Below are 23,809 nucleotides of genomic sequence, written 5' to 3'. Positions count from 1 at the left end.
ATTTGGTATAAACTAATCAGGCCAATCAAGCAGCCACTGGGTGTCACTGATGCTCCACTTGCAGAAACAGTTGCAAGTTTTGTTCGTGAAAAGTGTGGTTATTAAAAAAGGCAGTTGAGACCATCATAACTACTTATAGATGATTTCTGCTTATTTGGCAGTGTGACTGCCTTTATTGTTAGCTTTTTATTTTGATACCAGTAAATGGTAATGAGAGAAGTCATCTGGAAGCGATTCAGCTAAATGGGATTCAGTGCACCTTTGATCTTTTGGAATAGTAATGTTAATGGACTGAATTTTCAAATTACTTTCTATCCTTATTTTTTGCCAAAATCCTATGCAGAGTTCAGATACATGTACACATCTCACATTTGCATATCTATACAGAATTTTTTGTTTGCTTAAGTGCTTAAATCCTCCCCCAGTCCAACTGGAGCATTAAAGCCTGTGTCTTTTTCTGATTATGCAAAATGCTCAAGTACTTTTTTTAAGCTATAATTTAGACATGCCCCTTATGTTTATGGTACATATAGCTAGTGTCCAATAACTCTAATGATAGCTGCAGGCCCATTGCAGTCCTATATTTCTGTGATTGTATACTACTACTGAGCTTGGCTCTGGAATGGTAAGAGTAAACCCTCGAGTTGTTTGTGCTTATTGCACTTACCCTTAATTTCTACCATAATATTATGCTCTGGCCATGCTCATTGCCATGTGATTAAGTGTTTTGAAACCGCTTGAAACCTGTAACCTGAAGACTAAGCATTCATTTACTGAACAGCGGAGTTGGGATTACTTCTGGTACTCAAGATCTGCAAGGAAAGTTCAGAGGGACTTAATCTAGTGGATAAAACACTGAAAAGGTTAAAACTGGACTGAAATGGTGATATTCATGTGGGGCATAAGGAAATAAATTTCAAATTGTATCACGGAATCAAATTTCCTCCACAACAAGAAGTCCAAATCAGTATCCTTTTATGCTGTCAGCAGAATTATATTTATAGTCATGTTCTGTTCCTTGTATATGCACAAAAAAAGTGAATATTTAAATATATAGACAATCCTTTTCAATCACAAAGGCAAAATTATGTTCCAGAATAAAAATCTAAAAGTCAAATTGATACGTTGGAAATTAAAACGCTCATAGGAATTAAATAGTTAAATTACGTATCTTGACCAAATTTGGCCCCTAATTTGCTTTTCTTGGAGATTGTTTCCCTCACTGACTACTGTTCATAGCTACAGATGCATTCAGTGGAGGCAGTACAGGAAGGTTCTGTCATAAGGAGGACAATGGAGCCCTGAGTACTGTACTTTGGCTCCTACAGGGTCCAAAATTGTAATTTTTCTGGACTTGTTGCCGTTTGCTTTCTTTCAGGCATTTCAGGAGAAAGGCTAGCTAAGAACTCCTGAGATATCTGGGCTGCAAGCATTTGTCTTTTGATGTGACATTTTCGTAGGAAGTAGCAAACCATCATCATGCAAGGAGGTTTTTATTGTAGTCTTGCCCAAGGTCTGCTTAGGCATTTGTCCCTTCATCCACTATTAAATAATAACACTTCAAAGGAATGTTGAACAGAAAAATGTGAGCTGCCTCAGAGTAAACATTGTACCATATAGACATCCCTAAATGTTAAATTTGTGTGTCCTCTGAAAGAAGGAAGGTCCATATTGTTTGATTTTAGTGATTCATACATGCAGATTTTGATCTTTAGGTTTCTGCAACAAAGGTGTGTATCTGCTAGAATGTGTATGTTCAGCATTGTAAGTATGCCTGCTTATGGTATGAATGCTCATAGAATGAATGACTGACCTGTTCACAAATGAAAGTAGATCTTTATCAGAAATACACTTCATCTCTTTATATGTACAGAGAATATAAAGTAAGAACATACCAATCTGATATAGAGGTGTATGGTTCATTATTTTAGGTCTGTTGATGACTGCAAATTGTCATGTTACTGTGACACAAATTCTCACTTTATTGACTATAAAAGAAGGTGATGCATTTCAGGAAGAAAAATTTTTAATACACATGCATTATGATAGTTTTTTTACAGTGCTTTTGTGGTAGCTTTAACTGGAAGATGTGATGAAGAAGTACTTAGCCTGCTGCTAAAGCTACCTGAAAACAATAGAACTTCCCTGGTAGTGGAAGAATTATGTTCTTTACCAGCACTGGACTTGTATACCATGTTTGTACTGATTATACAGAATTTGAACTTACGTCATATCATTTACAAGGTAAGATGGGTAAAAAAGCATTCAGTTCCCATGTTTTTCTTTTGAACGTGGTCTAAGGCATGCAGGCAGATAAATGAATAATTCCATTATTTCTTCAGATGTTCTTTCTCTGTGGAAGCAAACACTGGACATATGGCATTTTTTGTCTTCAATTAGCTCCACAAAGCAAACACAGCAGTTGAAGATTGGGTTGGTAGATGATACTGTATTCCATTTCTTGCTTCCTCACGAAAATTATCACTGAGGAGTTAATTACGAAAGCTTTAGAGAAAACACAGGAGGTCAAAGATGCAGTTTTATTAATCTTTAGCAGAGTTTGCAGTTCATGCCATTAGTCACTTCTTAATCTGTAATTGTGGAAGACTGATCTGGCATCATTGGAACTAAAACAAGCATAGGAGCTCACATTACAAGAATTACAAAATTATTTTCTAGGAAAAATTTATAGCACTCTGGAATGCATTTTATTTGCTGTAGAAATCATGGTGGCAATCCAGGTGGGTCCTTCAGGAAGGAGCTTTTCCAGCTCTCAGGATGAGTCTCTCTATAAGGGCAAATCTCTTATATTTTATATGACTATCCTGGTTTTGACCAGCATAGAGTTAATTTTCTTCCTAGTAGTGGGCATAGTGCTGAGGTTTGGATTTGGGATGAGAATGGTGTTGATGATAACACACTGATGTTTTGGTTGTTGCTAGGCAATGTTTACACTAAGTTAGGGACTTTTCAGCTTCTCACACCACCCCACCAGCAAGTAGGCTGGAGGTGCACAAGGAGTTGGGAGGGGACACAGCCAGGACAGCTGACCCAAACTGGCCAAAGGGACATTCCATACCATATGACGTTATGCTTAGTATATAACTTGGGGGAAGCTGGCCAGGGGTTTGGACCATGGCTCAGGAGCTAGCTGGGCATTGGTGGTCTGTGGGTGGTGAGCAATTGTGCTGTGCATCACTTGTTTGGTATATGCTGCTATTATTATTATTACTGTTATCATTGTTATTGTTATTATTATAATCATCATCTTCCTTTTCTGTCATAATAAACCGTCTTTATCTCAACCCCATCCTGTGGCAGGTGGGGGGAGTGAGCAAATGGCTGTGTGGTTGTTTTAGCTGCTGGCTGGGTTAAACCACAACAATGACCCAAGTAGAATGACCTTGACAAGAATAATACAGTACCAAAACTATAATGAAGTGGATGGAGAAGTCTGTATTATCTGTACATCTGTAGGTAATCTGGGATCTAGTGTGTTTTCAGTGAGATAACTTGTAAGAGCAAAATTATTGGATAGTATTTCTGATAGTTAGCAGGCGTTTATTTCAGTTCTTTTGGGGTAATTGATTGACAGAACATAAAATGTTGGCAGTACAAATAGTTGAAAAATAGTTATAACATTGGGAGGAAGACTATTTTGTTCTAAAGCCATAGATGCTCGGTTATATTCTGGATGCTCCACAAGCAGTTTAACAGTTCTGCCATGCACTTTTAAAAACAAGTCAATTTCCCAGAATATGTTAAGATACCAGAGGAAAAATAAAAAATTTCTACTTTCTGAATTATCTGCCACCCTAGAAAGGGGGGAAAAAAACCCAGCCCAAACCCCAGTGCTTATTCTGATGGGCTTTTCTACTGAACCATACTGAAGCATAATGAATTCCTAGCAAAGAATGAGAAATATTTTCAGCTCATCCTAAATTGTGATGGAAGTTTTGCTAATTTTTTAACTGAACAAGATTTTTTTTATGTTTTTTTTTTTTTTTAAATGTGTAAAAGCAGGTGAAGACTAAGAAGAAAATTAAGCACAGACATTATTATAGTAGGAAGTCAAAAAAAGGTGGACAAAATAAAGATAATCAGAGGAAGCAGCTGAAAATATATAATGAAATTATATTATTTCTATTATCATGCATAGGCAGGTAACAATGAATCAGTTTGTATTACCATATCATCTAAATAACCTATAAAAGCAAAGGAAATAGAGAGAAAATTCATAATGCCAAAACTTGCATGGTGGAAACAGCAAACAGCCAATTGAACTTTAGGCAAATAGGGAATGAAAAGCACACTATTCTTTTAGGTAAAAGGCAGTGCATATGAAAAATGCAAAGGGAAGAAAAATGTGACAGGAAAATTTGTTGTCTAATATGATTCCTAAAGCAAATAAAGTGGTTGCTAGATTTAATTTAACTTATGAATTATTTTTAAATATTAAAATGTTACATTGAGAATCTTGAACCTGTTGAAGGAAAAGTTCTCATTTACACTGAATTCCAAGGGGGCAGGACGTTCCAGATCCCATTAGTATCTTGTGTAGGAAAGTTCTCTTCAGCTTGGTAGGTATAAAGATGTTCTCTGGATATTAATTCATGATTTGTCATAGGTCAGTTCTAACATTACCAGAGAATTTTTCTTTAGCTGAATTTGAGAATAACTGGGGAGTTATACTAAAAGAAGTTTTGTTAAACATGGTTTGCAGGAAATTGTATAACCTGATTTAGAAAAAGACTGAATAATTTTGAGTATTTCATTGAAAGGTTAAAATTTGTTTCTAATTGGAATTTATTGTTGTGATTTTTCCTTCTTTTCCAAGATTAAGATACCATCTGAGATAGGCAATGTACTAAACATGCTACTGGATGTGGTTTCTAGTATCAGCTCTCTTCTCAATAAAGCCCACCATGTAATGGAAAACCTTCCAGTGTTCCTCCAAGGAATTAAAAATATTGGTGGGCTTGACATCTCTGCATTGCAGCAGGTATGTGTATGATTTCAATATGTAAACTTAATTCCCATCTTGAGGTGCTTTGTTAGGGATGTATACTTAGTAAGAAGGAACACTAATAGGAATTGTGTCCTAGAAAGTTGGGAATGTAGAGAGAAGAGAGTCCATAGAACCTAGGATGATTAATTTGGTCTCTTTCAAGCACTCTGGTAATTTTGAGACTATCAGTGGGTTGTTTCTGTCATCTCTTTTTTTGTTAACTGATGAGATAATAGCCTAAGTTAATATGGTGTTAGGCTGCTGATTAATAATAGCATGTATTATCTGTGATTTGGAGATAGCCATGCCTTTTCTGCTAATGCTTTTTTTTTTTTTTTTTTTTTTTTTGTATGAGTACTTTGTTTGTAAGAAACAGCTTTGCTTTTTTAAAGGATAAGATTTCAAGATAGGATGTGTGGTTCTTCTATTTGCTATGGGTTTCTGTTTGTGTCAGTTAAGGTTTTTGTGTGATAGTTCTGCTTGACATTTAAAAAAAAGTGAAGTGTGTGTGAAGATATTTATTTTGTCCCTGCCTTTAAGGGCGGTTGTTGTGTGTGCATCTATACAGCTAGCACAGTGGTGGATCTAGTATCAAATAAATCAGAAAAAAAGAGTTCTGGTTCTAAGCAGGGTCTAATTCCATAAGATGACCTGCTGACCTCTCTGGCATTACCTTCTGGATTTGCCCTTCTGTGTGGAAAGTTTAGGATTGAATCTGGTTCTAAAATTGCAAATCTCTAAAAGATCCCTCAGTGGTAAACAGTGGTTTGTGACTACAGTACAGAGTAAATATTGCCTTAAATACTGTTTTCTCTAGTGATATGAATCTTTCTCAAGATCTAATCTGTGTGACAAAGAGGCTTGTTGTAAAATGCTGTTCTGTGCATGTTAGTTTTGTTTTTGAGCCTCTCTCCTTTGGGGTAGCTCTTTGGCTGCCACAGTGAAAGATGGCTTTCATCAGATGCTTACATATTTTCTGCTTTTCTTAAACTAGTTCTGTTTGTGTCAGACTTTGAACAAATGAAGCATTCTCTTTGGAGTGAAATCCCAAAGTTGCTTATTTGATAGAAGAACCTCTCAAAAGGTCCTGTTCAAAAAAAAAAAAAAAAAAAAGGTTTGTAAAGGAACAAATCGAACAGCAGAGGGCCATCTGGTCACAGTTTTAATCTTTGCTCCATGGCAAACCATAATATCCTGTAATATATATTTATATATATAGATTTATATATATATAAAAATATAGATTTAACCTCGGAATTTTTGTTCCTTTTTATGTCTTACATTTTTTGGTCACTTTTTCTGACACAATCTTTATTTTCTTAGTTTTTGATAATTCCTTTTTCTTGAGAAATTACTGTTTGTTTTTGTCATCTAATAATTTGTAGAGGATTAAGAAATTCAGTGTCTTTTTCTTTTGTTAATAAATTAGATGTTTGATTTTTTGAAGGGCTCTTCTGTCTCTGTAACTCTTACTCATTTTGAAGACTAATAAAAGTTGTTTATTTTTAAATATCCTTTCCTTTTCAGGTTTAACTGGATTTTTTTCTACTTTCCAATAATACCTTTAATTATTGATTTTTTTTTGCTGCTTTTCTATAAAGGCCAAACTTGTGCTTCTAATAAATGTGTTACTAAAGTACAGATACTGCTTATAAACTTTTCTCCTTAAATATTTTCCTCTATTTCCAAAAGAGTCCATCCTTCTGGATTTTTATTTTCACGATAACCAACAGCAAAGTAGTTCAGTGACCTAGGAGATTACCAAATAAAGTACGCAAAGCTTTTTAAAGTAAAAAATATGTGGACCTTCAGCATAGAGTAAGACAGATTATCTCCTTCATTAACTTCTAACTGAAAAAGTTATTTTGAAGTTGATTTAAAAAAATAATTACTTCTATAATGAAAGAGGTAATAAATTGTCAATTATGCATGTGGATTTTTGTCTGAAAGACAAAATGAAAAGCAAGAAATACCTTTAAAATATCTTAAAATGTGAAGTTGAATTGGTATGCTACATATTGCGTAATAAAAGATGACGTAAGAACTCAGTATCTGCCAGTCAGTAGTAACTGGAATACAGAGCCACATTCCACTGTGAACAACATTGAGTGAATGGATAACTCCCTGAGGAAAAACACTGCTGATTTTGGTCATGATTTTTGCTGGTTTCTTTGCTGTTTGAAATTATTTGCTTATATTTCCATAGCTAATTTTCAGTATGTTTGTCACTCATGAATAGATGAGCTGGAGTGGACTTGCTGAGTTACTGAATGCTGTCAGCTGTGAAAGGTGGCCTCATTCTGTAATCCCTCCACTACCTCGTTCAAGGTCTCTGTTAAAGCTATCATTACTGAAAAGCCTCATGGTGTTATAAGTGTATAAAATTCTGACTTGAGTTTATCCATGGCTAGTATGTTTACTCTTGTATCAAAAATGTTCTGTAGCTTTTATAACTTCTCTGACTTGCCCATGTGTTTGTGGAAGACCTTCTGTTTTCATAGGTTAAATGGATTTATTTTAGTACTTGTTTGGTTTGGTTTAGTTTTTCTTCTTTTCTAACAGGCTTTCAGTTGTCTCAGACATCCTAGTGTTAACTTCACATCCTGTGTTAAGGCTAATCATGAATGTTGGGGTCAAGAAATGTGTACAGTCTTTGAGGGGAATTACGGCTGATGACTCTTGTAGTTTCACTATTTCATGTCTATACCTAATAAAATTACTTTCTTAATCCTGCATTCACCTCTTTGATAAGCTGCATACATTTTTGTGTCTCTTACTTGATCAAGGATCAGTGATATATCCAGGTAAGCTCCATTTTATAACAGCATCTCGTGATTTCAGTTGATAAATAATGTTTTGCACTGGTTATCTTTATATTCAATTTACTTTAAATTAGGTAATTGATTTCTTGCCATATCGCGTTCTGATCTTTTCTCCTGCAATGCCTTTTGGTATTAAATTATAGGCAAATTTCACTAATTTGCTCCTTTCACGGCTAAAAGCTTATCACAGTGGACCTAAGACGAGTCTCACAGGAAAAGCACTAGTAACTTCTTTGTAATCCAGAGTTCTTTTCTGTTTAACAGAGTCCCTGCAATATCTTCCTAACAACATTTTTTACCCACCACATGGTTATTGGATTAATGCTGATTAATATTTTCTAGGATAAGAACATTAATTTGTTGTTAGAGTTCACCTAGTTTAGAGATAACATATGTATTTTTGGGGAAAAAGCACTTGCCTTCCCATATAAATATATTGTATTGGTCTGGAATGATAATTTGATAATGCATTAAATTCTACTCCTCATATACTTTATTATACTCTTTAACTGCTCTCCACTTTAAAATTTATTGTGTATCTTGCCCTATTAAATATCACAACAAGATATCCATTATTTCTTTGAGCATTATTTAACTCATTCTTGAGTATAGATGAATTTTCTACTTTTCATTCAAACATTACCATCTAAACTTGATGGGTTTCTGAAAAATAATTCAACAAAATCAGCAGTTTTGCCATTTCCCCTTCCCCCCTCCCCCCTTCCCCCCCCCCCCCCCCCGACTGTCAATTTCAGTACAATAGACTTTGGGGTGTTTTATGGCTCTACCCAGAAGTAAGAATATCTGTTTATCTGCATTTGTTTCCTTTAGCCCTTCATTTTCATCAAATTTTGACTTATCTTTGACCTCCTTGTAGTTTTCCAGGAAAACTGCATTTTTTTTCCTCTCTCTTAATGTAATGATTCTGAATTTATTTTAGCTTTATGTGCAAGCTGTAACCTGACTTTTAGGTTTCTTTTGTGGAGTAGCTGATACTTCTACTCCACATGAATTTGGTTTTATTCATAATTTTCTTTTTAAGCATACAGCTGTCCAATTAGGTCAAAAGTCCCTATGCTATGAGGTTTTTGAACCCATTTGAGAATCCAGTTCCAGATAGCTTTTTAATCTTCAGTACCAGCCTTCTTCTTCCATGAATTTTTGGAGTGACTGGCTTGACTGATTACTTTGTTTGTAGGAGGCTGCTTGTTTGGATTCATCAGCCTTGATTACAGACCTACTTCATTTATTTTAAAGTAGAACAACTGGATCAAAGACAACTTTTTGTGAACATCCATCCTATACAAGTCTCCCACTTTATCAAAGCCAAATTTTAGGAAACATATCTTATTGAGTCAGTGGATATTTAGTTGAAAGACACTAAGTAGATTCAGTCTGTTGGTGGCAGCTTACCGGCATAAATATTCATTATTTGAATTTCAAGTTATTTTGATTGGAACCGGAATTAATTAGCAAGTTTGTGCTCTTTGACTGAAATAAGCCTCATTTATCCTTCTGGTGCAAATAGTCACTAATAAGGATTCAAAACTACTTTTATTCAGCGTTGTGCATAAATAAAGTTTATTCCTCCAGTAAAGTCCATGCCAGCAGATTAATTCAAGGACTGTAGATGATGATATTATGAAATCTGGATATTATTTATTTACTATGCTGTATGCTGAAACTCAATGCAAAAAGTCATATTTTGGGAGCAGCCAACACTGAGTTTTAAATAACACTTCCTAATATTCCTCCAGGATTACTGAAGAAGCACCTGGCACTTCAGTAAATGCATTGAGCAGGATAAACTGTTTCTAACAGCACAGTCTCTAAACTGTCTGTGATTTATTCTTTATGTAAAGTGCTGCACTACTTTGAAAATTGACTCTTCTATTAAAAAAAAAAAAAAAAGAATTCCAGTGATAAGATGCTAATTTATTTCAGCGTCAAATGTATTTGGTTGACATAGCACAGTCTTTTTTCTAGTTGCCAGTTGTGCAGTCTTTAAATGATATCTGATAGTCTAGTTGTGTTTTTATTGACAAGCATCTGCAATAGTAATGAGTATCAGGCGGGCCAATGCATCCTTCAGTTATACTCTAGCAGCACGTTGCCTAGCAGTTGCATCCTCTCTTAGAACTGTGCACCTCTACAGCCTTCCATGAGACACCAGTTACAACTGAGCACGTTATCTGAAAAATGAAGCTGCATAGAGGAGGCTGGGTTTATTTTATTTCTTTTTTTTTTTTTTTTTAATGTGATGAATGATGGTGCTTAAGCCATAAAAGGAGTCAGATTGCTCTTCTCATTAGATGTATGCTAGTCATGAGCAAATGGCAAAAATAAATACTGATATGACTCAAGATGTGCAAAAACTAGAAGCATATCTAACAAGTTAAAAGATGTACTTGAAAAACAGACTTTTAGGGCACGTGCATTTGATTTTTTTTTTTTTCTTCTTAGTAACCGTTTTCACTGCAAACTTTCACATGCAAAATGGTTTTGGTTGTTTCTGCTGCCTTTGTGACACAGAAGTAATCTACCAGAAGAGCAGACTTTGTGAAAACTGACACTGTAATCAAGGATTCTGTAGTACAGTTCTCTTGATATTTTCATTCCTTTTCTGCCTAACCGATACACAGTATTTTTCAAAGTTTAATGTAGCACATTATACTACTGTCTTTCATCGAGTATCCTGACAATTAAAATTGCATTACCTTTTTTAATTTCCCCCCCCCCCCCGCCGCCTCCAAGATAAAGGTGATCAGGAGGACAGAAGAGAGCACAGCAGGCCCTCATTCTTACAGACAGTTTCAACAGTCTAATTTTGTCGATCTCCTTGGATGCCAATATTGAGAGAACACCAGGGCTACTCCCTAAAGCTACTAAAAGCAACTTTGATTCATCTGTATTTCTGTTGGTTTGTTCCAGTTCTTGCAAGGTGGGCAGTTCAGAAGTTCAGCTGCTGGATCCCTGGAGTCTGTAATCAAGGCAGTGTGTAAAGAAGAATCTTCATTTTTCAGCAATGCAAACCTATTCATCGACATGCCCAGAATCATGGGAATCTTGGAGGATAATATGGCAAAATATGGAATTCCTGAAGATTCAAGTAAGAAAAACTATCAATCACAAGTTGTGTGTATGCGTTCAGAGTTTAGATAAGTTTTTCCCTCTTAAATGGAAATGTTTATATACCAGCTGACATCTCAGTTGACACTGTAATCCTGAGCACAAGGGTTGATCAATAAAAGTTTTATGGCTATGAGATAATTGTGGATGAGATGCAAGCTATACTGGTTGTTTTCTATCTTTGCAAATAATAAATAAGAATATTCCCATCTTAGAGACATATTTATTAGAATTTTTAAAGCACTTGATATTAAAAATATATCTTTGGGATACAAGATCAAGAATTTATTGCAGCATGCCTTTCTTCTCTGAACACAAAGCTGTGATATTATTGTGCAGTAAAATATGCAAGCCCTCTGGATAAAATACGTTTTTTAATAGTTGATATTCCTATTCTCTTTATCAAGTGCCCAGAAAATCTCTTAGTATAATTTCACCTTTGCTCCCTTTCCTCAATATACATTTGACTAACCCCAATTAATATTGTTAATAACCTTGTTAGTGCCACAGTGGCCCTGTGCAAGAGAAGGATACAGTGACAGAGTACCACGAGGGAAGGATCCGTGACTGAACCATGGTTCTGTCATCTACCAGTTTCTACAGCCAGAAGCTGACTCTGGCTTGGCTGGGACCCTTGGGAGGGAGCCGGAGCTCTGCCCTAGCCGCCTTCACTTGTGTGGGCGATACCAGTAAGCAGGCAGCTCCTGTTTTTCTGTCCTGTTTGAAGAATGGGGTTAGCACGATGGCTGATTATTTGGGACTTAGTCTCTTTCAGAGCTGTTTAGGCCAGAAGCACTATCTGTTTCTTGATGATTTTTTTTATTCTTTTTTTTTTATTTATTTTTTTTATTATTGTCCCAACTCTGGAGTGTTGTAAGATCTTTTACCTTAAGGCTAAGAAGAAATATCTTCAAAGCATCAGTGAGTTCCAGCATTCCTATAAGTGAATTAATACTGTTTCCCATATTTTACAGATTGGTAAATGAGACAATGAAAAATGAAAATAAAAAAATTTATACGAGGCCACAGAAACTTGATTTGTATTCCTGCACAGTGATTAACTTGTATGTATTTTGTGTACTAGACACTTGCCAATGACTTTCTGAAAATCACAGCAAACTCAGACTAGCAAGTCTTCTGTGTCTTTAGCATATTGATGTTTCTGACTGGCCAGCTTGAAGCCTTTTAATTCTTTGCTGTCATTTAGCAATGATTGTGTTTAGTAATGATTGTGTCCTTGAAGAAAGTAAAAATTCAGGCAAAGAACTGGGTGTTCTTAATGATACATTTCTGACAAGTGTTTCTTTAATTTTCAACAGGAGTTTAAACATTTATGGCCTAGTTTTCCATTATGAACAATAATTTTTCTTCCTTGAGGAGTTAATGATATTATTTAATATTTCCTTACAGCACTGGAAATGGGTTATTTCTAAATCCACTCATAATAAATAAAAAAAACCAAAACATATAAGCTGGGCATAAAAATCTAAATGTTTCTTCTCACAGGAAACTCATTGCCTTTACTGAGTGCAAGTTCAGTGGGATATCTTGGAAGCTATTCCTTGGATCCTAGTTCTGAAGGACATACACCCTAATGCATTAATAACCCCATCTGATGTAGAAATGTTTTCTTTTTTTCTTTTTTTCTTTTTTTTTTTTTGGGTTAAGGAATGGAAAAGTGAGTTGATTAGATTTTTCAAATCAAGAAGTTGTGTCATGCCATTTTTTCCAGTATTTTTCGTAGGCTCTAATGAAGTTATACAAATAAAAAAGTCTGCATCTGAAGAAATTTGTGTATTCCTACTTCTTCTTAAGTAGGAATAGAAAGCTACAGAACAACCAAGGGTGTGGAGTAAGTCTGGATTTCTTAAAGGTGACTCTTCCCTCAGCATTCATTTTGTGGGCAGAGGATTTGCATATGTCCCTATACTCTAAAATGCACTAATGTAACTTTTAGGATAGATGGGATTCACAGGCTGCTTTTCACAAATGTGAGAAGCTCCTGCGAATCAGGATTCTGATTCTTCTTTTCTTGTCTAATGTTTACAGTTCTATATCCTCAACACTATCATGGGCTGTGGTTAAACAATTTCTATTCAGGGACCTGTAATGATTGCTTAGTGACAATTGGATGGTATTTGGCATGGTGCTGTGTCACATCCTAAATTAAGACTCAAGCTTTCCTTTCAATTAAAAATAACAGTAATAATCCAACCTCACCTGTGTTGTCTGTCTTAAATGTGAGTCTGTCTTTGTTTTTGCAGCTCCATTTTGCTTGAAGCTTTATCAGGAGATTTTGCAGTCTTCTAATGGGGCTTTGCTATGGACTTTCCTGAAACCTTTATTACATGGGAAGATACTGTACAATTCAAACATCAACATGATTGACCTGGTGATGGAGAAGGTGAGTATCAAAAGAAACACTATTTCTGTTTATTGATTTTGTCTTTGTACTTCATTGTAAAGTCCACTTCTTTCAGGGTGGATAGAAGCAATTGGATAATTGCCTTTCAGAAAACTGGATTCACCCTGCCCCCTGAGTTCTCATCTTGTTCCCACCTTAAGCTTAATATTTCTCTTAACCTTTTTCCTGCTTGTTACGGTGGTTTCACCTCAGTGTGAAGAGCAGAATTTTGTTCAAAGTCCCTTAAACCTTGTATAGAAAGATTAAAAAGAACACATTAGCAGAAATGTTGTGTGAATCATGCTGTATCAAGGTGTAGGATATACGTATTCCAAGTGAGCTTTTGCCCTCGGCATTTTCTTACAATGGGAACTCTAATGGGGCAGCACAGGGAGCTGTGGGGAAGGGACGCCCCAGGAACGAAAGACTGGTATTATTCAGCAGTTTTACTGTCTCTGCAATTTTGGTATGGAAGATGCTCTGTCTTGAGCATGATTATCTACAATGTGTTTGTTCATTACAAGCTTTGAGGCACTTCTGTAAGAGGAGGGATGATGACTTATTTTAAGTACACGTTAGAGTTCTGTGCAAATTTCATGTTTATCTTGCAAATATATGGGTTTTTTACCCCATAATATTACTTATTGCAAGAATGGTAATTTAGGTTAATTTAAAATCTAGAAAAAACATTACTGCTTGCAAGTGGTACACAAAAAGACTGTGGTAACTTTAAATGTGATGTTAGCTATTTTCCATGTAAATGGAGTACATTATGGTATTCTGACTTATGCTCTAAAATGATAGTAAAAAAACCTAAGCCAAAAACCACATACTAGACAGCTGATACTAGGTAACTTTATAGTTTCTGCTGTGAATCAGGAATAAGGTTTCAGTGATTTCATATTTTGCAGTTAAATTACTTAATTTGGGCAACAGGCCTTCTCTCTGGATTTGAGTATCATTAATTTTAAATTTTTAGTCAGCTAAAAATGAAGCTGCTCTTGATGTTTATAGAAATTCTATAAAGAATGAGTTGTAAGAAATATTCTTTCTTTTTTTTTAATGCTCTGGAACAACACAAAGATTCTAGTAGATGCCTCTAGCACAATCTCTCATTCTCTTTATGTATTCCCAGGGTCACAAAAGTTCCATCAGCTTATTCAGCAATCTGTGTAAATACATCCCCACCCTTCCCCCAACCTGTAGATCTAACAAGCAATTATGGATTTGTACCTGTTTATGTGCAAATATGAAAGCAGCAGGAAAGTTTCTTCAACATTTTTTTCCCATTTGTTTTATTACAGAAACCTGTCAGCTATTGCTTGAACCAAAACAAAATTTAAATTTAAATATTGTCCCAGGTGACTCGAACACAGCTACTAAAAGCCGACCCTATAGTGCTTACACAGCCAAATCTGCTGTAATTGGAAGCTCTAATTTCCTTTAGACTACGTGACCACATAGTAGCTATTTACTAGAATAAAAAAGTACACTGATATTTGTATACTAAGATATATTCTGTAAGTTTTCACATGGACTATTTTGTTTCAAGGATGTGTAATTGACCATTCTTCGACAAATTGTTGCTGGTTTTACCTTCTAAGAATACAACAGTTCTAATGTGTAGAATAACAGTGACTGTCACAGATACCAGCTCCAGTGCTGACTTGAGAACAAAACAGTTCAGCGATAACTGGTAACCAGGACCCTTGCTTTTGCAGCTGAACTTTTTGCCACTGATGAGCTGATCTTATGAAAGTATTCCTTATTTTACAAAATTCTCAGACTTGATCTTAGATTCAGGCAATCACATTAGGACAACTTTGTGCTATTGCTTTGTAATTGGAACAGTCAGAAATATATATAAATATAGATAAATATAAATATAGCAAGACAATTGAGAAATGAAATAAAGAAAGCTAGTCAAGCCAATTAATTAATTTCAGCTTCCTGCCTTTTTGTCTAGTATAATTAGAAAAATTGATACTGAGTTGAGTAAGCTGTTATTCTAAACTTAATATCCTGTCTGGCTTTGCATAAGCACACTTGACTTGTCAGCCGTTTAAAAGATGTCATTATAAAAGCAGTTTAATAAGCTCAAAATACCATTTTTATTTATTCTTACACCAGGAAGAGGCTTAGACATATTCAGTCCAGACAGGACCATAGTTGATATTGAAGACTTTAATTTTAATCAAAGGCAATATCCAGCCAAGGTGTTACAAAGAATATTTCTTTTACTGGATCTTCATTGATTAGGAAGAAGAGAACTTGAAGAGAATTTCTATTAAACATCAAAGTCCAGCTAGTCATTAGCATACAAGCCTACAGGCGTTGCTTTACCATGTAAGATTAAGCATTCATCTTGCCCTAGGTTCTGATTCCTACTGTAATCAGTAAAGGCTGTATAGGGAAGAATTGAAGAACATGTCAGTAAAGTGATATTCCCCCTGAAATACTGTCCCAACTTCCAAAAGCCTAAGGGTCAGGCTTGCCAGGACTTTACTGCTATAATTTCTAATAAAGCTTTTTGACCTTATATAAACTCTTCATCTTCATAGTGTGTGTGGTGAGATGTTCTGCATCAATAACCTCTTCCTCACTTGCTTTTTCTTCAACTTCAACTGAGGCAACTTCTTTTTTAAAATCCTGTTTTTATATCTCCCAATTATATTTATTTCTATTCTTTATTTCCACTTGCTGTGTACTGTAATTTATTATTATTACTATTATTACAAAATTAAAATTTGCCCAGTACAGATTTCAGAATTATTAGTCTGTAGTGCTCTGGTTCCCCTAGCATCTTTTTTATGAATAGCATTGCATTTGTTATTCTCCCGTTCCCTGATAAAAAGGGAATTTTAATCAGGAGGTTACACTACAACGAGTACTTCAACTATTTAATCCTTGAGCACTCTTACAATTCTTGGCTGGATGTTATCTTGTCCTGGAAACTACTTATTGTTCATTTTGTTAAACTGTATGACCTTTTTGTTACTGCTGCTTCAATTTGAGACAGATTGTCTAAAGTGTTCTCCATGTAGAAGGCTTCTGACACAGGAACTTCCCAAAGGCCTACTGTGGTGAATGACAAAGCAAAATTATTTTAAACAAAAACTTTTTTTACCTATTCTTTCTTGTTTTCTTATTTAGATGCAACTTCAGGTTTTTTAAAGGATGTTTTCTAATAACTTCCTGCTGTGTAGTGTGTGTGTGTGCATGCATATGGTCTTTCTCGAGCCTTTCTCTAATCTTTTTTGATAGACAGTAAGTATTTGTTCAGTTTCCTCTATGCTGCCTTAAATAGTCTTTCTACCTCCTGCACACAACTTACCCCTTTGCTGCTTTTAATTTCTTTCAAATAAGCTTCTGCATCATATAAAGTTCTTCTTTTCCAAAAATCCATGCTGCTGCAGTAATTTTTTTTTTTTTAATTGTTTGTATAAAGTGGTTTAATACAAGCACATTATGGTTACTGTAGCTCTTTGAAAGTGAATTCAGGAAAAAAAAAATCTCTTGTGCTGTTCAGCATCAAGTCAGGAAGCATTAAGGTCTGAGCTGTATTGAGCTCAGATATTACGAGCTGCTTGATATAACAATTTCTAACGATGTCTGAAAATTTGTTCTCCTTGTGTTCCAGGGTGACCTGTGCCTGCTGTGTACTGGGGAAATAGCCATCCTCCATTTTGGCTGTTTGCTGCCCTTGCAGCCTTTCTGGTGTCTCTCAGCTTGTCACCATCATGCCTGGACAGTGGGTTACATGATGCTGACATTCAGGCCTGAGATTTCAGTCCATGAGATTTCTGTGTTGCTTGTTAACGGAAGAACTTGTTTAGCTGATTTGACACCAAACTTTAGTTTAACATTTAGGATCACTCTCTCTTTGAAAGTGGAATGGGGAATCTCATAGGAGTTAAACACATAATTGCTTTCAGGAAAATTAAATTATCTGCAAGGGTCTCTTTGCAGTCTTCTGTGCTACAAACGGGAAGAAAGAACGACCACAAATTGTTTTCCCATGTTGTGCAAAGAGTGGGATTTTGCAAAAAAACATTTAAAATACATGGCAAAAGTGGTGTACTTTCAATAGGAATTATTGCAAAAGAACGTTGTCCCAAATTGGAGTTTACAACTCATTGCAGACACTCCTTGCTGGTAAATGTCACGATCTCTGCCATAATAACAATGCTGGATTGCTCTTAAATGCACTTCTGTGACTGATAACACCAATTTAAACAGAAAGATACTGCAATATTTTCTAATCTTGAGTACACTTGTGATCTGTTTAAAACAGGCTGGAAAAAACCTGATGGTTGTTCACTGGTGGCTAAGAGACAAATTGTAGCTTATGTTTGACTGGGACAGAGAACATTTTGCTATACTCAAGTTTTCCTCTGCAAGAATATTTTGAAATAGATTGCTTGGTTAGTTGAATTTATTGTCCAAACTATGCTTCCAACTTTGACTTTTATTATGTATTCAAAGTAGTTTGAATAAAAGATCCACAAGATCTGCAAAGGCTTTCTTTTGAATATGTCCTAACTGTATTTTTTTTTTCTGTCTTTCTGAAACACCTCTATGATACTCTGTATGAAAGAGACATTATGAAATAAAGAGGTCTTTATGATACTTCAGTTAGGAAACACGCATGCGGCAGGAAGACTTAGCTTTGATTTGCTTGGTATTCAGACACTGCAACAAATACTTTTCATTTCTTAAGTAGAAAAAAAAAACCCACGGATATCCTTACTGGTGACTATCAAAATGAAATGCAAAGGAGTTGCATAAGATCTGAAGCAAGCCAGTTTTTCCTCTTTCTTAAGATTTTCTCTGCACAGTTTTTATTTCATTTGTCTCCATGTATTCTTTTTCCCAGGCTAATTTTACTTTTGGTTTTGTGGACAATTTGAAGACTTATTCTGAGACATGGCTTAGGATGTCGGAGGTTTTTAAAAACAGTGGAAATATCCTCACAGTCTCACGACTGCAGGTTGGTGAACTGTGGGAGGGCTTCCTATTTTCTAATTATTTGCTACGTGATCTAGGCAGAATTTCTATACATGTAAAACTGCCCTTCTATCTGGCTTCAGGTTACAAAAGAGCTGAAAAAGAGGCAGATTAGCTTTAGGTTATGACCCTACAGTGTGATACTGAGAAAATTCTGAGGTGAAAATACTTAAAAGCAATGCTACCTCACTGTGTCCAGTATTACCAGGCAATAGGGGAAATAAACCAAGTAAGTTCACCTAAAAGCTTTATACATTTATTTAAAACAAATGTAAGACTGTAGGAAATAAAATATTTTTTTTTGAACTTGCTTGTTTATCACTTGCTTTTTCTAACAATGTTGGCAACTGATAAAAAAAACTAATGTGGGAAATATTGACTTTAAAAAAAAAAAAAAAAAAGAGCATTACTGGGATTTTTCCCATTCTATATATTTATGTCTTTTTTTTCCTCCCAATAAAATTTAGTTTTGCCATGGTTGACTTGTGAAAACATGCATGTCTGTAACTCTTTAGAAAAATAAGCAGAATCTTATCATGGCCCAGACATATCAATTGAACTGTTACTTTTAAGCTCAATAAAGGAATGATGCTAGTAATCATACATTAGACTTGCAGATGCCAGGATGCTCTTATAGAGCTAATAATTTTTCCCCCTTAGAACTTAGACAAAAGAAGTAAAGAAGTTAAGATAATGTAAAAGGAATTCCCAAATGCCAATTTTTAAAAGATATTTACTTTACTACTGCCAGTCCTAATGGTATAATATCCCAAAAGTCTTGCTGGAAAAGAAAATGAGTTTTTGTCCCAGTAGACTCGCAAGGACATTAGAATGGATTCACAGTTAAAATATTTTCGGTAAAGGAGGACAGTGATGTACAGCAATGGGTAGTATATGTTCTGCTGTTTATTTGAAATGTGTGAAGTTAACCTGTTAAGAGGGGAAGACGGAAGAGATGGAGAGGCTAAGTGACTTCTCCAGTGTTATGTAGAAAATCTTGGTAATGGAATTGAACATTAATGCATATGTATATTTTATATTTCTTTAGAGAAGATAAACCTGATTTAACATCTAACACTTTTCATTTTAGGAAGCACTGCAAAGCAATTTCATAAAGCACTTTATAGAAAGTAATTTGGATATTGACATGGAAAAACTCTTTAAAAAAATGCAAGTATATGGTATGTACATAAAAGTACATGTACTGATTACCCTTATTAAAGTTTAACTTGAACTTAGAACTATGTTCAGTTGAAATGGAATGTTTTACCAACTTAAATGATACTAAAGTACCAGACTTTAAATTTTCTTGTTCAATTAGTCTTAAATATTTCTAATTGTCTTTTTTTCTTGAGTGACTGGATAATTTGCATTTCAAAATATTGAAAGACTTGAAAAATCTGGTAACAAATTAGGATTGTCAACCTGTCATGGGAGAGTTATAAACATAGGAGTTTAAAAGCATTGGTACTGAGCCTTGGCAGCCAGACCTCCAGGAATAGAGAGCACATCCTCCAGGGCCAGATAGATATCCAAAGAGGAACAGTTTATAATGCAGATGGGGATTATTATGAGTAATTTTTGGCATACAGAGATTTAAAGAGGAGAAGAGAAAGGAAGATGCTGGAAATTTAAGTTGCTTAAAGATTTTATTAGAATTTGATAATTGAAAATAATTCAATATATCCTGCCCTCAATAGGGTAGGTGCATGATAATTAAGATGGTTGCTGAGGTGTGCCAGAAAGCACTGTCCATACCAAAGCAGAGTAGCAGAGTCTAATGGAATTTAAGAAAAATTCATGATTTTGAGGACCAGAAAGGGAGAAAAGTGGGATAAAATGCAATAACAGATAGTATGATACAATGTACAAAGGGAGCTGGGTACTTCCTAGAGGATGATAGTTATAGAGAGGACAGAGCTGTGTAGCTCGTTGTCAGTGAGAGGATAATTACCAGCCAGACAAATCTATTCCAGTTGTTTGTTGGACGAGGGCAGTGATGAGCTCTCAGATGCCCCCATGAAGGGACCACGTGGCCCTCACTACTGGAAAAAATGGACTTTACGGCAGTACAGGCTATTAAATCACCTCTACAGCCAAAGAATTAAGCCTAGAGCTAAAATAAACAAACATACCTGAAGTGCAACTTTTATTGGATTTCAGTACCTGCCTCTAAGCAGGAGATGGACAAAATCCACGGAAGCTCCTGAAAACTTGTAAATGATGAAGTGTATTTTCAGTCTTAAATTGTACTACTGCCCTGAGCTGGTGCTGTCATGGTTTGTGTGAGCTGAAGTTCTTGGCTTTTTTTTTGCTCACGGGATGTGAGATTTAATTGAAACTGGCCTTGATTTGCAGGCTGTGTTTGAAGGCTAGGACTAGCTGCATACACTTAATTAAGAAAAATGGCAAATTGTGTCCAATATTCAATCCAGAAAGTAGGAATCCGGGCTCAGTGTCCTCCTTAAGCGAGGGACTCAAAACTTCAATCCGCTCAACTCAAAAAACCTCACAGAATCACACAATTGGAAAGATAGGAGGGAGAAAAGCAAGTCTCCTAACCCACAAGACCTGCTGGAAACGTAGCTGTCTCAGTACTTTAGTTGAGTAATAGATCTTGTTTGTTTGGATCTCACACTGGGAACTACATGATAGGTTATGGGCAAACAATGTTTCATTAAGTAGATATCAAGACCTCTGGAGTTATCAGGTCCATCTTCACTGTTGCAGACAACATCATCACAGGAATCTCTGCATATGTTTCTCAAGCTATCGCTTTTTAACAGAACTAAGGACATTTGACAATATGTAATAAATGGTTAATAGTCTTGGATGGTGAATACAGGAAATCATTTAAGTAGAATGGCGCATGAAACTAGAATTTTGTTATTTTAATGGAATACATCATATAAAAAGTGAAAATCAATATGGGCTATAGATCATTTATAGATCTCTATGATATAGATCATAGAGTATTTATGCCTATGTGAAGCTGATTAGTCCAAAGTGCCAGGGCACTCTTCTGCATTTATTCTTTGATTAAACTTCTTTTTACAGATTTGCTTTGTCATTTTGCTTTTTGAAAAATGACTATGCCCTCTTATTTTTATGTTGGTTTTATAAAATGAACAAAAAAGCATATACTAGTCTATAATCATGTGCAGCTATTACTATAAACTTCTGTTCTTATATTGCAGGTTTTTTTGTTTTGGGTTTGTGGGGGGGGGTTTGTGGCTTGTGTTTTGTTTTTGGTTTTGTTTTAGATTTCATTACTCTTACACTGTGTCAGCTTTTTAGTCCTATAATTATCTTGCTTGGATCCAATTAAACTCTTAAATGTATCCATATATGTTATTGGTTTTACCACTCACAATCTGTTTATTTCCATCCAAAGCTCAAGTTTTCTAAATTTGCCTAATCTGTGTGATTATGTATTTTGTCTTCTAATGAAAGCAAATATTCCCTTTGTTTATTACATCTACATTTGCATTAAGCTGACTTCTAATTATGCTCAAAACCAAGGTGCTTGTGTTTCTATCTTTTTATTTCTCTAGATATGCTATAAAAATCAGTCTTAGTGACATGTTATTCATCCTGCTGCTCCTGCTGGAAAGTATCGTGGACACAGAATGGATTGATTGAAAATTCTTCCAACCTCTCTAAAAAATTATTGTGCTATAAGACCTTGCAAAGTTATCAGTTTTGAAAACTGTTTTACAGGGTTACTGTGTCAGTTTTTGTCACCTGGAACAAAGTAAATATTTAACTGAGGGCAGAAAAGTTTGTGGTTTTTTTCCAAACACTTCTTTACTTTCTAAACTAGCTTTCTGTAGGCAGGGCGACTGTATTCCTCTATGCCTGCTTTCCCACCCAGCATTTTGCAATAATTTCCTGGGTGTAACCGATTTCACCTAAACCCTGTCTCACTGGCACTTGTGAGGTGCTTGCTGGGCGCAGTCCTTCGAACCTCTCCAGAGGCATTGGGGCCAGCTGTGGTGCCGGCTCCTCTTTTACGCTCTGGCTTGCTGAGTGGCTCTTGCCCTTCTTCTGTGATTTCTCCCAGGTGTGATTTTTTGTTTTCTCTACCAAGGAATCTCCCTTATGGAGGGGTACATGTGAGCTGGGATGTAATAGGTGCGGTAAAAAAACCTAGGCAGCTTTCCTTCATGATACCCCTAAGCTGCCCTCGTTGTAATGAAATAGTTTTATGTGCATGTAGAATGATGGAAACAAATAGCTGTAACATCATCACTAAAAACTGTGCCACCACCAAAATCACCTGTTAACTAGAAACTGTCTCCTAATTTCTGACCTGAATTCATTCATTGCTGTTTTTTTCCAATTTATTCTTCTTACAACCTCTTACTTAAATAGCACTTCTACCTAGTAGATTTACATAAACCAGTTATATTTCCTCCCAGTTACTTAATGATAGGTTAAACAAGCCCTGGAAGATGAGGGTTGAGTTGGTATATAACAAAATATGAAGATAATAGTGAAAACAGATTTGCCAAGTTGTTTATTCATAATTGCTACGTTTATAAATTGGAAAAATATGATAGGCAATTCTATAGAACTTAATTCTAAAACTTTCTTTTGGATTGTATCTGTTCATACATATGTATTATTTCTATACTACAGTACAGAAGTTCATGCACATTGTGAGAGATAGTATTTTGCTTCCAGAAACATTTAAGTATGTCGTCCTCCAAGCAAGCAGCCAAACTAGTTGTTCTTATGCTAAAATATTCAATAGTTTAATTCATAGGAGAGAAGGTTTTTTAGTTAATTATTGATTTCAAATTAAGGTTTTTCAAAGATTAGCCACAGTCTTTCAAAGATCTCTGATGATTTTTTTTTTATTTTTCGGGGTGTGTGTGTGTGTGTGTGTGTATATAGAGTGATATATAATTACACACACACACACACACACATATAAATATAAAAAATATATATGAGACCTTAAACCTACTTGAGCTTAACGTTAGGAATATTCTGTTGTCTCCAATGCCACAAAACAAGTAGCAGCATAGGTATTTCCTTTGTTGTCCTCATCAAGGATAGGAGTAAATAAGACACATAGTGTCTATATTTGGTGCTGTTTTCTCTCCACCCATGAATTCACCCTGTCATTCCTTGCCTGTCTCCTGACTTCCAGACTATCAGTTCCTCTACTTTTTCTCCTTGTGCTCTTTATCCTTTGTCACTGGTAATCACGTCACTTCTCCAGACTATTTCATACATTTTTCTACTTATCTACCTTCTTATTCTAATATTTCCAAGTGCTGATGCTGAATAACATCTATGATTAGGGTTTGTCACCACTGTTATCAAATAAGATCATCACCTGTCCTTTTTAAAGACTATATCTTCAAGTGAATCTTGAAAAATTTAAGAGAAAAACTTGTGTTGGATGTTATATAACATTGTTTAGTACCT

The 23,809-nt window shown here is 35.4% G+C and overlaps 1 protein-coding gene across 1 annotated transcript in view; it reads left to right on the top strand.

Annotated features, from left to right (window-relative positions):
• ABCA13 (ATP binding cassette subfamily A member 13) overlaps nt 1–23,809 on the top strand; it is a 199,001-nt gene that overhangs the window by 51,399 nt on the left and 123,793 nt on the right. Inside the window, 6 exon segments of the mRNA XM_075744780.1 lie at nt 2,050–2,244; nt 4,838–5,002; nt 10,762–10,939; nt 13,224–13,363; nt 18,240–18,353; nt 19,461–19,551. Coding sequence (XP_075600895.1) covers nt 2,050–2,244; nt 4,838–5,002; nt 10,762–10,939; nt 13,224–13,363; nt 18,240–18,353; nt 19,461–19,551 — 883 coding nt within the window.

This window comes from Balearica regulorum, chromosome 2 (assembly GCF_011004875.1).
Source record: "Balearica regulorum gibbericeps isolate bBalReg1 chromosome 2, bBalReg1.pri, whole genome shotgun sequence".
NCBI classification, from domain to species: domain Eukaryota; kingdom Metazoa; phylum Chordata; class Aves; order Gruiformes; family Gruidae; genus Balearica; species Balearica regulorum.
This window is presented reverse-complemented; position numbering and strand designations above follow the sequence as displayed.